The following is a 20,444-nucleotide window of genomic DNA, read 5'->3' on the forward strand; positions in this document are numbered from 1 at the left end:
AAGTGAAATCGATCCCAAATGCAGGAACAGAGCCACTTCATCCTCAGAGGATAACATGGCTTTGCACCCAGAACACAGCTTACAGTCACACTATATAGTAGAGAGAATAGCCAACTGGTCCCACCCTTACATTCCCTTAGGCATCATCTAAACATCCCCACCATTAAACCATAAAACCCCCTTGTCCTTATCCATTTGCAAATCCCCTTTTTACACTTCCTTTTGCCCTCCTGAAATGTAAACCCTTAACATATGTCTCTATTAAACACATACAAGAACAATTTAACATTGTAAAAGGCAATCAGAGTAAAAGACTATGATGATTTGACACGACAATTATGTTTCCTAACTCCCATTCATCCTACGACTGTCAACAGGTACTAAAAGACGTAAATAACTCTTGCTACCCATGTGACAAACTAACAGACTACAAAGCTATTCGTTCCCTTTATTGTTTCTGCTGTAGTTGCATCACGTTCAACATGCACTGTAACTGTGTATTTTACTGCTGTTGTCTGTCATTTGGATCGCAGGACTCTCTAGATTATCAAGACGCAGTAAAGGCTCTGTTGGACAGCCGAGATGAGTGCGAGACACTCAAGAAGGAGATCTGTGACACCCTGAAATGCCTTGATAAAGAGCGAAGGTAACAGCCTCACGATGTTGCCAACAGCGAAATATAAACCTGGCAGAAAATATATACAGTATATATATATATATATATATACATACAGAGTAGACACTTTTCCTCCATCCTGTATAGTACATTTAAAACGTTGACATTAATGACAACATATAACAATGTCCCTTCATAATACAATAATATATTACATATCAAGTAATGATAATAATATATGTTGTATGGCTTTATTTTTGATAACACATTTAAATCAATATAATATAATATTAGTAAATCTGTTATTTGGTCTATTTTCTTACAGTAAAAAACATGAAATGAAGGAAAAGCACAAGGTGAGACTGTGTCAGGCCAAACAGACATGTGGTCATGAAACCATGTGGTGTGACGAGAAGATAAAAAGTCTGGAGCGAGAGCTGTCCTTGTGTTCCCATTCAGTAGCAAAGGTAAATCCGCCGCTTTGTCCTTCTTTAAAAAAATATATATATATATCAATATTTATTCATACCTTTGTTGGTATAGGAGTGTTTGCTCTGGAAAAAGGATTACTCATTTTTTTTCTTCTGTAGATACAGCATGTATTATTGATTTAGTGACCATGGCAACAGCCTGTCATAAAGTATGTAAATTATGATATATGTGGTGAAGGTCCACAGAGGAGAACTAAATTCCTCTACTACTCTGTAGACTTTTTTTAATCCGTGAGATTAATTTCAGGAAATTATGTTGTTTTCCAGGAAAAGGAGCTCATCACACGTATTACTGTGGAGAATGAGAAATTGCTTGTGGAGAGGAGAAGGCTTTTACAACAGCTAAATGAGGAGGAGCACAAAAAGAAAGAAAGTTATCTAACAGCTTCTTTGTCCAAATGCAGGTACTGGCCTTAGACAGTCAACACATGAAACAGACACCAGTTGATAGGATGATTTCATATTTAGCTAATGAAAAAATGTGTGTGTTGATCTTAAGGGTGGATTTCTTAGAGATGGAAAACAAGAAACTAGGAAACAGGATACTCCACATGACCAATCAGCTAGCTGTCCTGGAACGCAGCTTGCAAAACATGAGATTGCTCCACTTTGCTGAGGTAACAGGCACAGTTAAGTCACCTCCTTTTTTACACACAAACTAGTTGCTGCTGGTTTGTTATAGTTTTGCCATTGTAAGGCAACTTTAGATCAGCTTTCTAACAAGGGACACAACCATACATTTGTAGCTATGCATGCTCATCTGAAAGGCTGTGTGTTTGCAGACATAGGACACTGAAGTCGTCCTCTGGGAAGTGAACCATGACTCTCTGTACAAAATATTCATTCAGCACTGTAGTTTATAAGATATTTAATCTGTTCAGACCTACCAAGGCCTCAGGTTACCAGGCTCAGCTACCGTTTGTCAGCCTCAGGTGTACACATTCATATTTAGAAAGTTAGCACAACATTCTTAATCACCGTTAATCTCATATGAAATCTTAATTTTAAATGATGTTGTCCCTATCTCAGGTTTTGAACAAAGCTCTGGGGAACCATACTTTATTTATCCATACAATGACTGCTAAGATTTTTGATTCTACAAAAAAATGATTTACCTTTGCTAAGTCTTGTAAAGAAAAACACAATGATTTTGGAATGATAAACTATTAATCTCACATACTTTTTGTTTTGTTTTATTAAGAATTTAAAAACACATCTAATCTCAGGCACGTTTTAAAATCCATCCCTTTGCAAGCTTCAAGGTGAGTCTGATTTAGAATCTTAGCGCAACCTGTTGCCTGCTTAGAAACCCACCATTAAATGTCTATGAACTTTGATTGTGTCCCTAGTGTGATGATGCCTGAGACGTCTGATATTCAGGGCTCTTCGGACAGTACTCAGAACAAGCAGAGACACGTGACTTCCCCCCCCTTTCGGTTTTATCTGTGGGACTCGATCAGCAGAGATGTGCTACATGAATCTGACTTCCCCCCCAGAGACACTCAGACCACACGACTCTCAGCAGCTCAAAAGATCTGAGTTCCTAAAATGTCATGTTTATCTGGAACATGAATACACTGTACAGAATTGTATTTATTTGTGAGTAAATTAATAAACAAAACAGCAGTATTTTTCTCCTTTCTCTTCTCTCATAATTGTAAAGTTTATGCTGAACATAAAAAGTCCTGACCTTCCCGGATCTTAATTAAAGCTAGCAGCCGTTTTTCATGTAAAATAGTTGAAATATTTCCAATGCAAATAAATCAACATTGTTTCACTGTTTTAAATCCAGTTTTGTTTGAAGGCCTTAAAACCTAACCTGACAGTTCATAACGCTAGAATTTTCCTTCAGTGGTTGAACACAACCCACACACAACTGTCAGTTTCCTTCATGAGGTCTCGCTTAACAATCTTTGTTCGTGTACAAAAACAAACACAAACTTACTTCAAACTGCACCTTGTTACCAGTGGGGATAGTAAACCACAGTATATATTGAAGTATATATTCCTTTAAAACTTCGTCAACATGTTATTTTTGTTCTGAATGGAGTAGCTTATTGCCAGTTGCAATGTTGTTATTTAACATAAAATCACCCTTTTGACTAGTAAGCCTCTAGGACTCCTTAAAATAATATGAATAGACAACCGGTACATCTCAATAAATATCCACCCAAAGGAATCAATTCTGAATTTGTGCTCACAGTTAAATCAGTTAGATTTTGGCAGAAATTGTTTCACACTTAATGTGCTCTGCCATGTAGTCAAACAAAGAATAATTCATCTTAATTATCCTTGCTTTGCCGGTCTCTCAAGTTGAAACAAGAATATTTGTTTCATATAGAAGTTGAACAATGACGATGAGAGAATAGAATTGTATACCACACATTAGCAGTGACACATGCTCTCAAACTAAGACAGAGTCCTCTTTCCCAGGCGTGCATGTGCTGACAGGACAACAGCTCTCACTTTAATTTGTGGTCATGCTCCTACTAACACTTTGTTATTCTCATCCAACATCAAACATCGGTGTTACCACAGTGTGATCACATGATCCTTTTCAACAAGTTCCCATAGCTAAAGCCAAATAAGTTGTTTGTCGGTGCTGTTAAAACCAGCCATGAGGTTTAAGTGCCTGCAAAATGACTTGGAGAAAAATATCCAATTGTGTTTTTTTTCATGGAATCTTATCTTATTTTCTTTGGCTCTTTTCTGCTGTAAAAATGTACAATCCCCTCTTTGGGACTAATACAGGTATTTTTATTCTGATTCTGATTCTGATTCATGACTTAATTTAAAGAAATGGTGAAACTGCGAAAGGCCAAAGAGCTGAATGATCGTCTGGACCTTGAGATCAGAGCATTGAGGACTCGGGTACGCACTCTGGATGCTGAGAAAAAGTCTTTACAGCAGACGGTAAGATTGGATTACAGTTTATTTCTAGAAACATTAAAAAGAGGTAACCCTTGGTCAAGAATGGTTATTTTCGAGTTTTGGCAGCATATACACTGTAGACACTGTACTTAAGCAAAGACCAGAAAAGATCTGTACACACAATTTGCAATGATACAGGTTGTTGAGATCTCCATATCAGGTTGAATAATTAAAACGACAGTTAGTTATAATAAAATATAATCAATTATATTCTTGTATAACCCACAATGAAAATGCTTCATATTTTAGGTTTTTCTATATTTACAGTATAAACAAAACACAAGTGGTTTGTTAAATTGAGTGTAAGCCCTATATTATGGGTGTCACTGATAAGGGAGAAGGCAGTTTCTTCCCTCTTCCCTCACATCAGTACACAGGGAGGGGGGCTCCGGACTTATGGAGAAATACACTGAGGCCGCAAAAAGGTGGTTATGTCATAGCTGAGAATAATATTTTGTCCTTTTTACACAAACATGGGAAGGTGTGTTTTATGCCATAGCCAATAGAATATGTCTGGTCATGTCCAGTCCTGTACATCAGAGGCCATGCCCAGTTTTCACAAATATGGGTATAGAGAAGGTGTCTTTAGGTTTCTATATCCTGTTGTTGAGCATAAAGACACTGGCAGAGAGGGAGGAACTTTCTTTTTGGAAGAGAGCGAGAGACGGGGGGGGTTTCCCCTGGTATACACTCTCCCAGTAGAAGCTCTGTCCCTCAGAGCTGGGTTAATAGCTCTCGGTAAGGTTCTCTCAGACTTGGTAAATATCTCAAATTTCTTGGTTGAATGCTGAGTGAATTACTTTGTTGAATGAATTGAAGTGTGTTTGTGAGTATTAGTAACCGCCACCTGTGAGGATCTTCCTCAGAATACCTGCGGGAGATAGGTATGTGTTTGTGGATGTTAGTACCCGCCATCTGTGTTGGAAAAAAGGTATGGAATTGATGTGAATTGATTTGGTGAAAGAAAAGTTGAATGTGCTCTTGTCTTTATTATCACCGGTCTTTTTATGAGGAAATGCCTCTAAATTATATCGGGAGATTTTAAATGTCACAACTGAATTGGGCAGTTGAAGTTAAAAATTATGGTAATAAATGTAAAACTGTGAATTAAAGTTTCATATTTTAACATTATCACAGCATGATAGATTTAGTATGATTATAATGTTGTAAAGAGAGAAGGTAAAAACCCTGTATTAGTTTGGACCTATTTTTCTTCAAATAAACTGATCCCACCTTTTGGACTGTGACAACTTAAATGAAATCTGCGCTCTCCTCTCCTGCTTCAAATGTAAGATTGCACCCTGACACACTCACACTTAGGTAGGGCCACACCCCATTTACTGATATCAAAATCCTTCGGGATCGCTTAAACGGATTTAAAAGAGTTGTCTGAATTGAAACAGCAGTTAATTGAACCTGGTTCTTCGGGGAGTTAATAGAGGTGAGATATTGCTGACGTTGGTGGATCTGAGCCAAGCACTAAATTTACATAGACTTAATAACTTTGGTTTGGTCAATTAGTAGGTCTGAGTAATTTCCCAGAATAAATTATCAACTCCTCCCAACTCTTACAAGGTATAAAACACATTTATACAGGAGCATTAGGGTGGTCCTTAAAATTGAAAGTCGGAAAGTCTAAGCTCAGAATTCTTTCTATTCCTGGTGAATTTTAACCATTTTAAGGTTGATGAGGGAGGGGTAAATGCTGTTGGAATTTGAATAAAATTCAACAGGAGAGTTTTCTTGACTATCATAACGAATTCCGGTGGTTGGAACTTAAAATAAATGAATTTGAATATGTACATGGCACTAAGGACCACCCTAAGGAGCATCTTACTCCAATAATACAAATGTGTAGAAAGAGTTCAGGCATCAGGAGTCACACCAGCTAATTCAAAGCTCATGTGGGTTAAACTGAAGTGCTATTTCATAACTAGAGAATGCAATTCCTGAAGAAATTGCTAGTGGGAATGCTTTATGCTGAAAAGCTGACACTAAACTGCTATGCTGAAATGTAATGTGTAAGAAGAAAGTGAAGAATTTAGATTAAAATGAAATGTTTAAGAAGAAAGTGAAGAATTTAGATTGAAATCAAATGTGTAAGAAGAAAGTGAAGAATTGAAATGATACATGAACACCGGCGGCTTGAATGTGTGATAAGAGAAGAAAATAAAGTAAAAAGGCTTGGAAAAGCAGCAGAATATTTGAACTGCAAACTTCTGAACTAACTTGATGGCAAATGATCTGTCGCCATGGCAACGGCATTTGATGACACCTCATAATACGCTTAGATGCGGCCAGCGCCATATAGACTGAGAGTTACGTTATCTCCGTTCACTCCAATGGACCACTTTTTTACAGCAATGGCGGGTCGTGGAGCCTCTCAATCGTTCCCCGGAAGTTAGCGCCAAGGCTAGCAGAGCTGTAGAGTTGCAGCATAATAGACCGTTCGTGACGGACTTTTAAAGGTAAGAAGAAGTTTAAAGATTTATATTGCGGATATTATCAGTACATCTGATTCAAATTAACATGTGTATTAAAGGATGTCAGTGGATTATCCCTAAATTAGTAGATTTAGGGAACGTTTACAGATAACAGATTAAGCTAGGATACCATAGCATAGTACCGGCATACACTATATCATAGTGGTTGAATACACAGTATTAGGAAACACTTTATACTTACTGGACATGTTATACTCATTACATACTGTATATAAAATATGACCAAGAATGTGAGACAACTTTATAGAAATTCATTTCACATCTGTTACTGATGCCATTTGTCATACTTTGTTAAACTCACAAATAATAAAGTTCCATAACTTCAGTTGGGAACAAAGACCACACCTTATCTCCCCAAGGCAATTTCCCATCCAATAGGTGTGCTATATAGGTGTGTATAGAGAGGCGAAGTCCCGCCCATCTACTTCCGACCCATGGGACCCCGGAAGCGGAAAATTATACATTGACGTCAATGGAGAGAGAAAAGTCATCTTTCGATCCCGTTTGAATTGTGCCACGAATGACACATATGATGTTTGTCAAATTAAAAGAACATTTTGCAAGTCAAAAAAATAAAAATGTGTCGTAAAACTGTGAAGTTACAATTTTTTTTGTGTGAAACCGCTCAGTGAACTACAGGTCTCTGGTCTCGCACAATACGCGTCACCATCACAAAGATGGCTGTCACGTTAGTAAATTTCACCTGTTTCTTTCAGAATGAGGCGAAAAAGTATAAAACGAGGTGAAAATCACTACAAGTCTGGGCATGTTGAGAGCTGTACATACACGAAAGGGAGCGGATCTGTAAGAGCCAGCATGCGGGACCGGCTTTACAAGGTTTCAGTGAGTAATATGAGTGCAATGTTTAAGGTTAATGTCAGCTAGCTAACAAGGTACACTAACGTGTTTTGTTTTAGAAACTAGTTTTCTCCTTAAGAACTTTGTGGTGTCTGTGTATGCTGTGGATAACATTAGTGTTCACAAGAACAAGATACACTCCCGTGTTTTGTTTTAGTTGCTCTTCAGATTGAAGCGGCCAGTTCTATATCGACTATATGTGTGATCTCCTTTTTACATCTCGTTGTGTCATTTGAGTTTATTTGCTGTGTGTAGATTCAAGGATTTTGGTTATCTTGTCCAGGGATGCAAACTTGTCACCTTTCGGCGAAATTCTCCGTTTTGAATCCAAAATAGGTCGTCTTTGTGATTCCTGTAGATCTGCAATAAAAATATTTTTTGGGTATGGGAGGGGGTCTGGGACCCGGATTAATGTGCGGCCGCGAGCTTTTTTTATATATATTATAATGAAGCGCGAGCTGTGTGCTCGAGTCTTCCTGCCTGTCGGCTCTGCTCATGATGTATAATAAGCCTCTGCTGCTCGGCGATGATGGTCTAGCTTCAGCAGCTACATTACCTACGGTGCGTTCGTTAATATTAACTGTGCGTCCGGAGTCCCTGTGGCACAGACTGGACCGCTGGTGAACAGCTGTTAGAACGGGCCGTTCAGGTGTTCACAATAGAGCTCCCTGTCGGAGCGGCAGAGCGTGATGTGCACTGAAAAGTTTTTTTTTCCCGTCGCAATATTATCGTTGAGCTAGCTAACTAGCATACATTGTCACTATCTGCTAACGTTAGCTTTAGCCTTCGTTTTCTAATCGTTTTTTTCATAGGCTATAAACAGAGGTGGTATAAGTATATATCTTGTAATTGATTAAAATTAGAAGTACTCAGTTCTTGTACTTGAGTAAAAGTAGAAGTACCAGAGTGTAGGAATACTCTGTTACAGTAAAAGTCCTGCATTCCAAATGTTACTCAAGTAAAAGTAGAAAAGTATTATTATCAAAATATAGTGAAAGTAGCGACAGTAAAAGTAGTCATTTTGCAGATTGGTCCATTTCAGAATAATATGATACGTTTTATAATGATTGATCATGAAAGTGTTCTCAAAGCTGGTAAAGGTGCAGCTAGTCTGAATGACTTTGTATACTGCAGGGTAGCTTTGGGATTTACTCCAGGTGGAACTAAAGTCTGATTTAACACTTGATTATATTTCACATCATTCATCCACATCTGTAAAGTAACTAAAGGTATTACATACATGTAGTGGAGTAAAAGTACACCATTTACCTCTGAACTGTAGTGGAGTAGAAGTACAAAGTAGCAAAACATTGAAATACTTAAGTAAAGTACAAGTATCTCAAAATTGTACCCTAGTATAGTACTTGTTGAGTTTATGAACTTAGTTACTTTACACCAGTGGCTATAAAGATAGAAAGACTAAGCCTTGCACAGAGGCCTGAAAATACATTTTCAAAATGCTCAACAGTGCTGCCAAAATTATAAACTGACTGCTACACAATTAAAATAAATGCTTTTTATATATTTCTATTAGATGTGACTCTATGGCGTTTCTGTTAATATTAACACTGCTGCTTTAGTTGTTCTGACTGCTAAAATCCTCTGTTATTCCTCATTTTAAAGCCGATATTCTGTGGGGTCAGGGGGCTCGGATCCTTGTCACCTTTTTCATACCTGATGAGTTTGCATCCCTGTTGTCAATTTGTTTGGTTATCTAGGCACAGCTGTGTGTGACTCCCTCTGGTACACTGGTATGTGTTTTCCTAATGTAGAGAGCATTGATTAATTAATAAACTACACACTGACTAGATCCTGACCAAATCCTTATTTTTTGATCAAATGTTTTTCAAAAAAATGTATTGTATATTATATAACAGCTGCAAATCACAGACCGGAGTCTCTGCTACTGTGGACCACGAAGGAGGGGATCATCATCCCCATCCCCAAAGACCCTGCATGGCATGGAAATCTCCTCCTCCTGGAACAATTCTACACCCAGCATATGCTCCCTGTGTTGGCCAGTAGAGAGGAGGACATTTAAATAAACATACTCTTAACACCCTCGGACTCTGCGTTGTGTTTCGTATGTGTGATGGGGTGTTATGCAGAGGGGAGGAAAACAGGACACAGCAGATTGGGATTGTGGTGGAGATGCTGAGCAGTTATTTAATTGTTGCGTGTAATTATTATTATACTGTGTGCTTCTTAGTTATTCCATCTTTTGCTGTAACATGGATCTGTATGTAACTCTATATTTAATTGTTATCTACCACACTTCCTTCTACATCATACACCATCATTATACATGGTGTATATAGGATATGTATTTATTTGTATACATATCTAAATTGTATAATTTTATTTTTCGTATTTGGGATTTCTCTTTTGTCCACTCAAATACACTTGGCCCTTTCTCTTTTCCATGTGGAAAATGGCAGCTGCATATTCTGCTTTTCTCATCTGCTCATCTACGATGAGAAAATTATATAATTAATTACTAATAATCATTTAAACCTGTTATTACCAATATTTCACAAATTCTTCATGTAAACTTAAGAGCACAGCTGTATGTTGAGTATGTCAGCTTTGCTTGGTTCATCTTACTGGGGGGGGGGGGGGGGGCTGCTACATGGATGTCGGTGCAGTCCACAATAATTTTGCAGCTGAAGGCAGAATGAATTTATTATTGACTCAGAATGAAGCACAACTTCATGTCATACAATACATTGACTTTATTTGTAATTGTGTAAAAAAAATATGAGCATTGATTAGCAAGCAGGACCTGGCAGGAACAGAGAATGGTGATGGATGGAGCTGGGAAGAGAGAAGAATAAAGAAAACAGATCAACTTTATTATCGGATATTAAAAATTCAATTTCAAAACAAGTTGCCGCTCATACAGTTTTCTAGTGTGTAAAGATGATTTCACATGACCAATGCAAAATATCACACTCAATACATGTGTGTCTCTGAGGGGTGCATTGTGCCTTTGATGTATATAAATAATATACCATAACCAAATACTATTACGTACAGTGGAAATCAGGTTACCAGAGCAGGTCAGACCAGTGTGCATGTTCCTCAGGGTCTCAGCAGTTACAGGTGAGGTAAAGAAAATAAAAGAGAAAAAGGTCAGTAACAACACTTTAAAGTAACAACACTGAATAATTATCTCTTTTAATAATTTTCTCTCAGTAATCACTCAACTACTGTCTTTCCAACAAACAGATTGACTCACTCTCACTATCATCACAATGAAACACGTCCAGAAGAATGTCATGCAAAGCTGCCTGCCTTCCTTCGACTCTCCCTGAACTGCCTGATCTTTTAATGGTCAATGTTAACCATTTGTGCAGATAGCATTAAGTAGAAAAGATCGCTGATACTAATGTGGCGTTAGCCTACCTCCCGCCCCCTTAGCACCTGGTGGAGGGGGCGATAGGCTACTCTTCAAATGTTTCACAAAATACTTACCATCATGACTACTCTTACTGTTTAACATTTTGGTTTACTTCATGTTAAGGCTAATACAAATGACAAGGCTAAGTAATGTAATATAATCAGTACTCGAGTTGAAGGGGGATGAGGGGGGATGGCATCCCCCCTGAAATAAAAACGGTCAAAAAGCATCCCCCTTCTAAAACTGCTACCCCCCTTTCCATCCCTTATGTCATTTTATCAATGAACGTGGCACAGGTATTACTGCTATTTCAACATTAATTTTGCGCATATTGAGTAAAATACTGTGGGCGAGGGAGCACGCACACATGCAATGACATTTTTACCAAGTCACTGACGCTATGCTATGCGAGTGCCATAGAGGGTGCCAGAGTGCCGTGATGCGCCTGTTTGATTGATGCCAGAAGCTGCATAGCAGCACTAGCGCAGGTAACGTTCATCACAATGGCCAAGCGACCAGGACGACAACGCGATCTGAGGGACTTCATATTTAAAAAGAATAAAAATAACATTTCAGGTAAGTCGAGAGTCAGTAATCTTAGTCATTACTCATTACTTTAGTCACCAAAGGCGGAATCTATGGACATAAGCAGCAATAACAACTTAGTTTGGAGTTTAGCTACGCTTTTCTCTCGTGTTAGCTAGCTAACTAATGCTAGCTAGATAGCTAAAAGATGAGGACTTGAACTTCATTAGCTAACTAGGCTAGCATTAACGTCAGCTAATCATGTTAAAAAGAGGAACACAACAAGGGACACTGACATAACGTCAACATAGGCCGAGTTGGGAGTGAGAATGTGTTGATTCAGAAGCTAACAGAATTGAAGGTTTGATAACTATTCATTTTAAGATAATTAACTCTTTCCCTGTGCATTTTTGGGCATTTCTATTAATCTCTGGAAACTCACAGAATATTTTGTTATATAAATATTTAAATAGTGATATTAAAAGGAAGGTGAGAAACTCCTTTTTCAGCCCCAAAAGCCTATTATATCCAAACTTGAATGTTGGGCATTTTAATGAAAATATGTAGTTTTCTTAAAAATCAACTAGAAGAGTAATGTCACCTTCTTGCATAAGAAGTCTGCTCAGTCATTGTAACAAAACCATAATGACCTTGTTTTCCTCGCATAGAGGACAATCATGGCCAGGAAGCAGGACATGACACAGCAGGAGAGCGAAGAGCCAGAGGAGGAACAGGTTTGATCATTCTTAATTCTACATGTTGGGTTAAGACACTGTTATTTTTCAATTGGCCTAATACAGCTCATTATGTCAGTGGACAAGAGGCAAATTCGTTTTATTATCGTTTTTTGTTTTTGTAGTGGAAAGAAAAAGAGAGGAGGAAGTAGCAGCAGGGCAAGATAGTGCTGAAGAAGATAGTGCAGAAGAAACAAGCATCCCAGATTCTGACGGCCCAAGTTACCAGGGAGGGAGCAATAATGATCAATATAACCCTGAATGCTGGACATCTAACTTGTTTAGAGAGAAAACTAAGCAATACCCATGGCTAATATGCCAAAACAAAAAACTTGGTTGTCTAACTTGCCAGAAGATAAAAGCAGTTGGGCCAAATGCTAGTGGGAGCCAGGTGCATATTGCTAACGAGTGGTCTAAAGTTAAAGTGACAGCCTATGGTGCAACGAGAGCAGCACAGCTGCAGTCTCTTCGGAAGAAGATACACAAGCATAGAATGTCAGACTATCATCAAGCAGCTGAGAAAACCATGGAAACGTCACAAGAAAAAAGAATGGAAACGTTGACTTCAGATATGCAGAGGGATCACTTCTTAACTACTGATCGAGTATTTCGCACAGTTTGCAAGATTGTGAAATCTGCAAGGCCTTTCACAGATCTACCAACTGATATTGATTTGCAAGTCATGAATGGACTTGACATGGGAAGAACTTTGCATTCAGACTATTCCTGTGCAACAATCAGCTGACACATAGGAAGTGAAATGAGAAAGAGAGTAGTCAGAAAGGTCCTTCAAAGTGGAACAACATTTTCTGTTCTGATAGATGAATCTACAACTGACAGTAAAAAAACAGTTTTTATCATTTATATTAGAGCAAGCTTAGGGATGAGTGAAGAGCCACTAAAATTCTTCTTGGATCTAGTTGAGCTTTCTGCTACCAATGCAGATGGAATTTATCAAGCTCTGATGAATAACCTGTCACACCATGGCTTCTCTGAAGCTATTATGGAGGACCGCTTTGTTTGCTTTGCTTCAGACGGAGCGTCCGTCATGCTTAGAAGTAAATCAGGTGTTGCAACCAAACTTGTTGAAAAGTTTCCCAACGTGATGGTGTGGCACTGCATGAACCATCGTCTTGAGTTGAGTGTTGGAGATGCTGTTGAGGAAATTGCAGGGATGAATGATTTCCAGTTTTTCTTTGACAAAATATATATACAGTTTCTATCATGCATCCGCCAAAAACCGCCGCGAGCTCACTGAATGTTGTGAGGACCTTGCGTTACAGTGTCTGAACATAGGGAGAATTCTCAGCACTAGATGGGTGGCATCCAGTTATAGGACATTAAAACTGTATGGCAACAGTACCCAGCGCTCCACAAGCACTTTTCTGATGCCTCAGTTGATCCTAAAAGAAGATCAACAGAGATGCATGTTCAGTGGTTTAGCAAATCGCCTCTCTAATACGATACGATACAATACGATATACAATACGATATTACTTTATTTGTCAGATCAAGTCTGAAATTTGACTTGCGTCACAGCAGCTCCATGTCCAACATCAACAGACAAGTATCCAGACACAATACATTATACACAAACAACAAACATTGAACATAACAGCACAATCAGTGAGAGAAAAGCTGATCAAAGAGCCTTCAGCGTGCATGCAACCTTTGTCCATAATCTTGGAGTCATGTATGATGCTTTAGAAGATCTGTCTGAATTCTCTCTCTCCCTTCAAGACAGAAACATGACGCTCCCCAAGGCCGAAGCAAGTCTCAGTCGGCAGATCCGCGTGTTAAAGTCAATGGCAGAGCAACCTGGACCAAGGGCAGAGGAGACTCAGACAGCAGGGGATTTGAAGCTATTCAAAGGAGTGCCACTGACAAATAATTCAAGGTACAGCAGAGAAATAAACCACCAACGTTTTTTTCATGCCTTGGCTGCTAGTATTGAGACGAGAATGGGCTGCCTGCCTGATAAACAGAGAAGCAAGGAAGAATACCAGAGCTTTCTTAACAACGTCAAAGTGCTGCAGCTGTCTAGCTGGCCAGATGCGTGTGGAGTTTGTTATGCTGAAAAGGAAATACAGGAACTCTGCACCTTTTTCAAGCTTGATAATGGCAGACAAATTCAGAGAGGGATGAGGGAATATATTGACATGGTCAGACTCAAAACTGTTGATGAAATGATACCACCAGCACCAGAAGAGCTGAAACCCCTCCTTCAAGCAGTGAACACTCTGGTCATCTCCATAGCTGAGTTTGAACGTGGGTTTAGTCAGATGAACATTTTAACCACAACTTGAAGCTCCCTAGAGGTAAAAAGCATGTCAGCCTTACTTTTCATCAAGTGTGTTGGCCCTCCACTGAGCACATTCAGACCAGATGTATATGTCAAGACTTGGCTTCAAAGCCATTGCTTAGCTAACAATCCGAAAGCAAGACCCAGAAAAATTGAGACCAAAAAGCATGATTATGAAAATCTTTGGAAACTTCTTTGAGATGGGGGAGAGTGGAGTAGGCAGCCATTGACAAAATTGGTCCTATTTTGTATTATCTTATCACTTAATGCCCTGTTAAAAAAAGTAACATTGGGAATGTTGACATAAAAGATTTGTATTTGAACTGCAATAAAATTATGACGGATCCATATTTTTCAAATTTTCTTCCTCAATTTTTTCCTGAAGTGTTTAATTTACATCATTATTTAATTAATCACGATACAAAATTAACCCTTTAGATACCAGTTTTGATCGTAAACCAGTAACTGCTTTTTGAAAAAATACACTAATTCAATATTCTAAAAACAAATTTGACTTTATTATTAGTATCATCAGCTGATCCATCTGAATAATAAATGAGAAGATTGATTTTGGTGCATTTTAACTTTTTGTATAATGTCAGATTGAACAAAAAGGTACGTTGGAACTGTTAACCTACAAGATTTGTACCATAGACTTCCATTATAACCACATTTTTTTATCCCCTCCCCCCTTTAAATTAAAGTGAAAATAGTTTTTTTTGCACTAATTGTCCTCTGCATTTGACCCTAAATGTAAGTGGTGCCATGGCAGCCCGGGGACCGACTCCAATTCTGAGGTGCCTTGGTCAAGAGCAATGGCAGGAGTATCTGAACATCCATAAAATGCATGTTGTTTTAGGAGTATAATAATTATCTTTATGCTGGTTGGTCTCCCACCCTCTGTGCGTTATCAGCACAAATTATGTCCCCATATGATAAAATCCACCATCCCCCCTGATTTATTTTTACAACTTGAGTACTGAATATAATGCTAACTAACATGCTCGCTACTAGCTAGGTAGCTAACTTGACTATGTTCCATGCAAAACATGTATATTACCTGATATGTTTGGTCCAACGACTCCTGGTCCTTTCATCAGACGGGAAGCGATAGAACGAGCAAGTGGTATGATCTCTTTTGTGATTACAACCTCGTACAAAGCACACAGGCATCTTGTAAAAGTGAATTTATTGGAGCAATCTTATATTTATTGGAGGGAATAAATCAGTCTTCTTCTTCCTCTTTGCTTTGCGAGTCACAACCAGTCTTGGAGCATTATCGCCTATGACATCACTTACGCGACCCAGAATGCATTTGGGATTTGTAGTCTTTCTAGTTGCGTATTATTCATAGTCTTATATTTCAGCATTTTTACGACAAACTGTGACTTTTTTTGCATGGAAATGATTTTTTAAGATTGACAAACATCATATGTGTCATTCGTGGCACAATTCAAACGGGATCAAAAGATAACTTTTCTCTCTCCATTGACTTCAATGTATAATTTTCCGCTTCCGGGGTCCCATGGAGGCTCCCGGAAGGGGAGGGACTTCGCCTCTCAGAGGCGAAGTCCCGCCCATCTACTTCCGACCCATGGGACCCCGGAAGCGGAAAATTATACATTGACGTCAATGGAGAGAGAAAAGTCATCTTTCGATCCCATTTGAACTGTGCCACGAATGACACATATGATGTTTATCAAATTAAAAGAACATTTTGCAAGTCAAAAAAATAAAAATGTGTCGTAAAACTGTGAAGTTACAATTTTTTTTGTGTGAAACCGCTCAGTGAACTACAGGTCTCTGGTCTCGCAGAATACGCGTCACCATCACAAAGATGGCTGTCACGTTAGTAAATGTCACCTGTTTCTTTCAGAATGAGGCGAAAAAGTATAAAACGAGGTGAAAATCACTACAAGTCTGGGCATGTTGAGAGCTTTACATACACGAAAGGGAGCGGTTCTGTAAGAGCCAGCATGCGGGACCGGCTTTACAAGGTTTCAGTGAGTAATATGAGTGCAATCTTCAAGGTTAATGTCAGCTAGCTAACAAGGTACACTAACGTGTTTTGTTTTAGCAACTAGTTTTCTCCTTAAGAACTTCGTGGTGTCTGTGTATGCTGTGGATAACATTAGTGTTCACAAGAACAAGATACACTCCCGTGTTTTGTTTTAGTTGCTCTTCAGATTGAAGCGGACAGTTTTATATCGACTATATGTGTGATCAAGAATATGACCAAGAATGTGAGACAACTTTATAGAAATTCATTTCACATCTGTTACTGATGCCATTTGTCATACTTTGTTAAACTCACAAATAATAAAGTTCCATAACTTCAGTTGGGAACAAAGACCACACCTTATCTCCCCAAGGCAATTTCCCATCCAATAGGTGTGCTATATAGGTGTGTATAACCCTTTCTCCTGTCTGTTACTCCCTCTTTCAGCACAAGAACCAGAGGGGGATTCAATGGAGCCTGAATACCTGCACTGAGACCCTCACCCTGCACCCTGAGTCTCAACTCTCAGTGTTTTTCAAGCCTTTCCCTGTTTTTTTGTATTAAACAAAACATTAAGCTTTCCCAATGGTGTAGTTTTCGTTTTGTGAAAAAGTGCAAATGCAGTGTTTGTATATAATAACCTCACATATTTTTTGCTGTTGGTCGTGAAATTGCTACTGCTGACTTGAGCCAGCCATTTTTTCCTCCGCTCTGTGTCAGTGGGGAAGCCGTACATTCGTACTCCTTTCTCGGAGCGATTTGAGCATCCCCAGGCAGCACAGCAAACCATGGTGGCGACTAGGAGGCAGCACAGCAAACCAGGACAACACGGAGGAAAAGGCACAGACAAACTGCATGATATGCTATTCAATGTTTATTCAATGTTTATTGAATTCCATGTATTTGCAATGGAAAAACAACACATTTAACATCATCATCATCATCATGCTGCTGCTGCTGCTGCTAGTCCTTTGATAGTCACCTGTCGGTCTCCTGTCCTTTCTGAAAGCCATAAAGATGACATTAGTCATTTAGATAACTTGTGTCCTCAATTACCATGGGATTACTGAAACTACCATGAATTTAAGAAAATGGTAGAAATGAATCTAATCTGAATTTTGAAGCATTCCTTTAGATCCCCTCCCTCTAAATATATCAATAAACATTAGAAAGTGATGCTCCTGACTACCATACAAGTTTAAGAAGATAATATTGGTTTTAAAGAATTCAAAGCTATAAATAAACCGCAACAGGCTCTTTAACCAAGGCACTATTAGCCTAACATGTAAACTAGTTCACACTAATCCTAATATTATCAATTAATATTAGCAAATTCTATTTTATTTTTTAAAACATATTGATGCAAATACATACACATATCGATTTGTTGTATAAATATTGTAAATCAAAACCTTTATTCACTAATAATTACCAAAAATCGTAGTTCTATCTCCTGTTATCAATGCATTCACATTGCCCGCCATGAACTTCCGGGGAACGATCCTCGTCTGCATGAACCACGTGACGATAACCGTTTTTGGATTTCCGCTGTCGTAACTCTTCTATCTATATGGCGCTGGATGCGGCCGCTGAATAGAGAGGCGAAGTCCCGCCCATCTACTTCCGACCCATGGGACCCCGGAAGCGGAAAATTATACATTGACGTCAATGGAGAGAGAAAAGTCATCTTTCGATCCCATTTGAACTGTGCCACGAATGACACATATGATGTTTATCAAATTAAAAGAACATTTTGCAAGTCAAAAAAATAAAAATGTGTCGTAAAACTGTGAAGTTACAATTTTTTTTGTGTGAAACCGCTCAGTGAACTACAGGTCTCTGGTCTCGCACAATACGCGTCACCATCACAAAGATGGCTGTCACGTTAGTAAATGTCACCTGTTTCTTTCAGAATGAGGCGAAAAAGTATAAAGCGAGGTGAAAATCACTACAAGTCTGGGCATGTTGAGAGCTTTACATACACGAAAGGGAGCGGTTCTGTAAGAGCCAGCATACGGGACCGGCTTTACAAGGTTTCAGTGAGTAATATGAGTGGAATCTTCAAGGTTAATGTCAGCTAGCTAACAAGGTACACTAACGTGTTTTGTTTTAGCAACTAGTTTTCTCCTTAAGAACTTCGTGGTGTCTGTGTATGCTGTGGATAACATTAGTGTTCACAAGAAAAAGATACACTCCCGTGTTTTGTTTTAGTTGCTCTTCAGATTGAAGCGGACAGTTTTATATCGACTATATGTGTGATCTCCTTTTACATCTCGTTGTGTCATTTGAGTTTATTTGCTGTGTGTAGATTCAAGGATTTTGGTTATCTTGTCAATTTGTTTGGTTATCTAGGCACAGCTGTGTGTGACTCCCTCTGGTACACTGGTATGTGTTTTCCTAATGTAGAGAGCATTGATTAATTAATAAACTACACACTGACTCTAGATCTTCACTAAATCCTTTTTTTTTTTTTAGCAAATGTTTTTCAAAAATGTATTGTATATTATGTAACAGCTGCACATCACAGACCGGAGTCTCATGGCATGGAAATCTCCTCCTCCTGGAAAAATTCTACACCCAGTATATGCTCCCTGTGTTGGCCAGTAGAGAGGAGGACATTTAAATAAACATACTCTTAACACCCTCGGACTCTGAGTTGTGTTTCGTATGTGTGATGGGGTGTTATGCAGAGGTGAGGAAAACAGGACACAGCAGATTGGGATTGTGGTGGAGATGCTGAGCAGTTATTTAATTGTTGCATGTAATTATTATTATAATGCGTGCTTCTTAGTTATTCCATCTTTTGCTGTAACATGGATCTGTATGTAACTCTATATTTACTTGTTATCTACCACACTTCCTTCTACATCATACACCATCATTATACATGGTGTATAAAGGATATATATATTTGTATACATATCTGTAAATTGTATAATTTTATTTTTCGTATTTGGGATTGTTGGAAACGTCTTTTTGATCTCTCTGTCTATAAACACAAACTGAGTAAGATTGACAATAAAGTTGACTTTGAAATATATATATATTCTTTATGAAAATAGTTGACTGTTGTCAAATGAATCCAAATGAAACGTTGGACTGAACTACAACTACGCCTTTAAATCTCTACGGACTGTTTTTCAGTGGGTTAGTGGAGTTAGTAGTTTTCAGTTCCCTGGACTGATTAACAGCTAAGCTCCCTTTTCTCTTTTTTCCACTCAAATACACTTGGCCCTTTCTCTTTTCCATGTGGAAAATGGCAGCTGCATATTCTGCTTTTCTCATCTGGCTCCCTGTCTGGTCGTCTACAATGAGAAAATTATATAATTCATTACTAATAATAATTTAAACCTGTTATTACCAATATTTCACAAATTCTTCATGTAAACTTAAGAGCACAGCTGTATGTTGAGTATGTCAGCTTTGCTTGGTTCATCTTACTGGGGGGCAGCTACATGGATGTCGGTAAAGAGGCGGAGCCGAGGCGGGACCTGCTGCCACCGAGCTGAAAGTTCCAGAGCTAGCTGAAGCTACCAAGCTAAGCTAACATGCTCCCCATCTGCACACTGCCGTGGCATTTTACGTTTCTAAAGTAAGCGGACATGAAACCACTCAGCAAAACTATACATAATAATCTAAGTTATTGAGTTGTTAGCATAATACTTCAGAATCTTAAAATCCCTTAACGTTTGTATGCAATTGTGCTAGATTCAACACTGGAATCAAGCAAATATTAATATGTTTGCATGACATTAGTTATTTATATTTTGATATCACTTAATTATACGTTTAATACATTTAAGTCAAGCTAAGGTACATGTGACGGTAGCTAGTTAGTGCTCTTACCTGTGAGGCCTCCTCCAAACAGCATAATAACCAGACTGTATCATTAAAACTAAGTACCAGTTCTAGATCCTTGACTTTAGACAAACAATTCAAAAGACAACATGTATTAAAGACCAATCTTTATTTGAATGTGCCTCTTAACCTGATATATTAGTTATACAGTAATAGTATTGACAATCTAAAAAAATTGAGCAACTCAACAGTCAACTTTATGTTTCTTATTGTCTAAAGCATTTGT

At 38.4% G+C, this 20,444-nt stretch overlaps 1 protein-coding gene and 3 long non-coding RNA genes across 4 annotated transcripts in view; 3 read left to right on the forward strand and 1 right to left on the reverse strand.

The window, feature by feature from the left end:
• Positions 1-2,736, forward strand: part of LOC307038894 (uncharacterized protein) — a 28,525-nt gene extending 25,789 nt beyond the window's left edge. The window contains exons 21-25 of the mRNA XM_079680568.1: positions 534-646; positions 942-1,083; positions 1,375-1,511; positions 1,607-1,736; positions 2,309-2,736. Coding sequence (XP_079536694.1) covers positions 534-646; positions 942-1,083; positions 1,375-1,511; positions 1,607-1,736; positions 2,309-2,344 — 558 coding nt within the window. The 3' untranslated portion in view covers positions 2,345-2,736. The remainder of the gene's footprint in view (positions 1-533; positions 647-941; positions 1,084-1,374; positions 1,512-1,606; positions 1,737-2,308) is intronic.
• Positions 2,737-4,059: 1,323 nt separating this feature from the next.
• Positions 4,060-16,941, forward strand: LOC307040052. The gene is made up of 3 exons (XR_013808408.1): positions 4,060-4,796; positions 6,400-6,506; positions 16,808-16,941. It is a non-coding gene; the product is annotated as an uncharacterized lncRNA (long non-coding RNA).
• Positions 10,113-10,955, reverse strand: LOC307040053. The gene is made up of 2 exons (XR_013808409.1): positions 10,435-10,955; positions 10,113-10,214 (listed from the first exon to the last, which is right to left on the reverse strand). It is a non-coding gene; the product is annotated as an uncharacterized lncRNA (long non-coding RNA).
• Positions 11,273-15,332, forward strand: LOC307041612. Its single transcript, XR_013808819.1, has 3 exons — positions 11,273-11,376; positions 11,994-12,059; positions 13,800-15,332. It is a non-coding gene; the product is annotated as an uncharacterized lncRNA (long non-coding RNA).
• Positions 16,942-20,444: the final 3,503 nt, after the last annotated feature.

This window comes from Notothenia rossii, assembly GCF_949606895.1.
Source record: "Notothenia rossii genome assembly, chromosome: 5".
Lineage (NCBI taxonomy): Eukaryota > Metazoa > Chordata > Actinopteri > Perciformes > Nototheniidae > Notothenia > Notothenia rossii.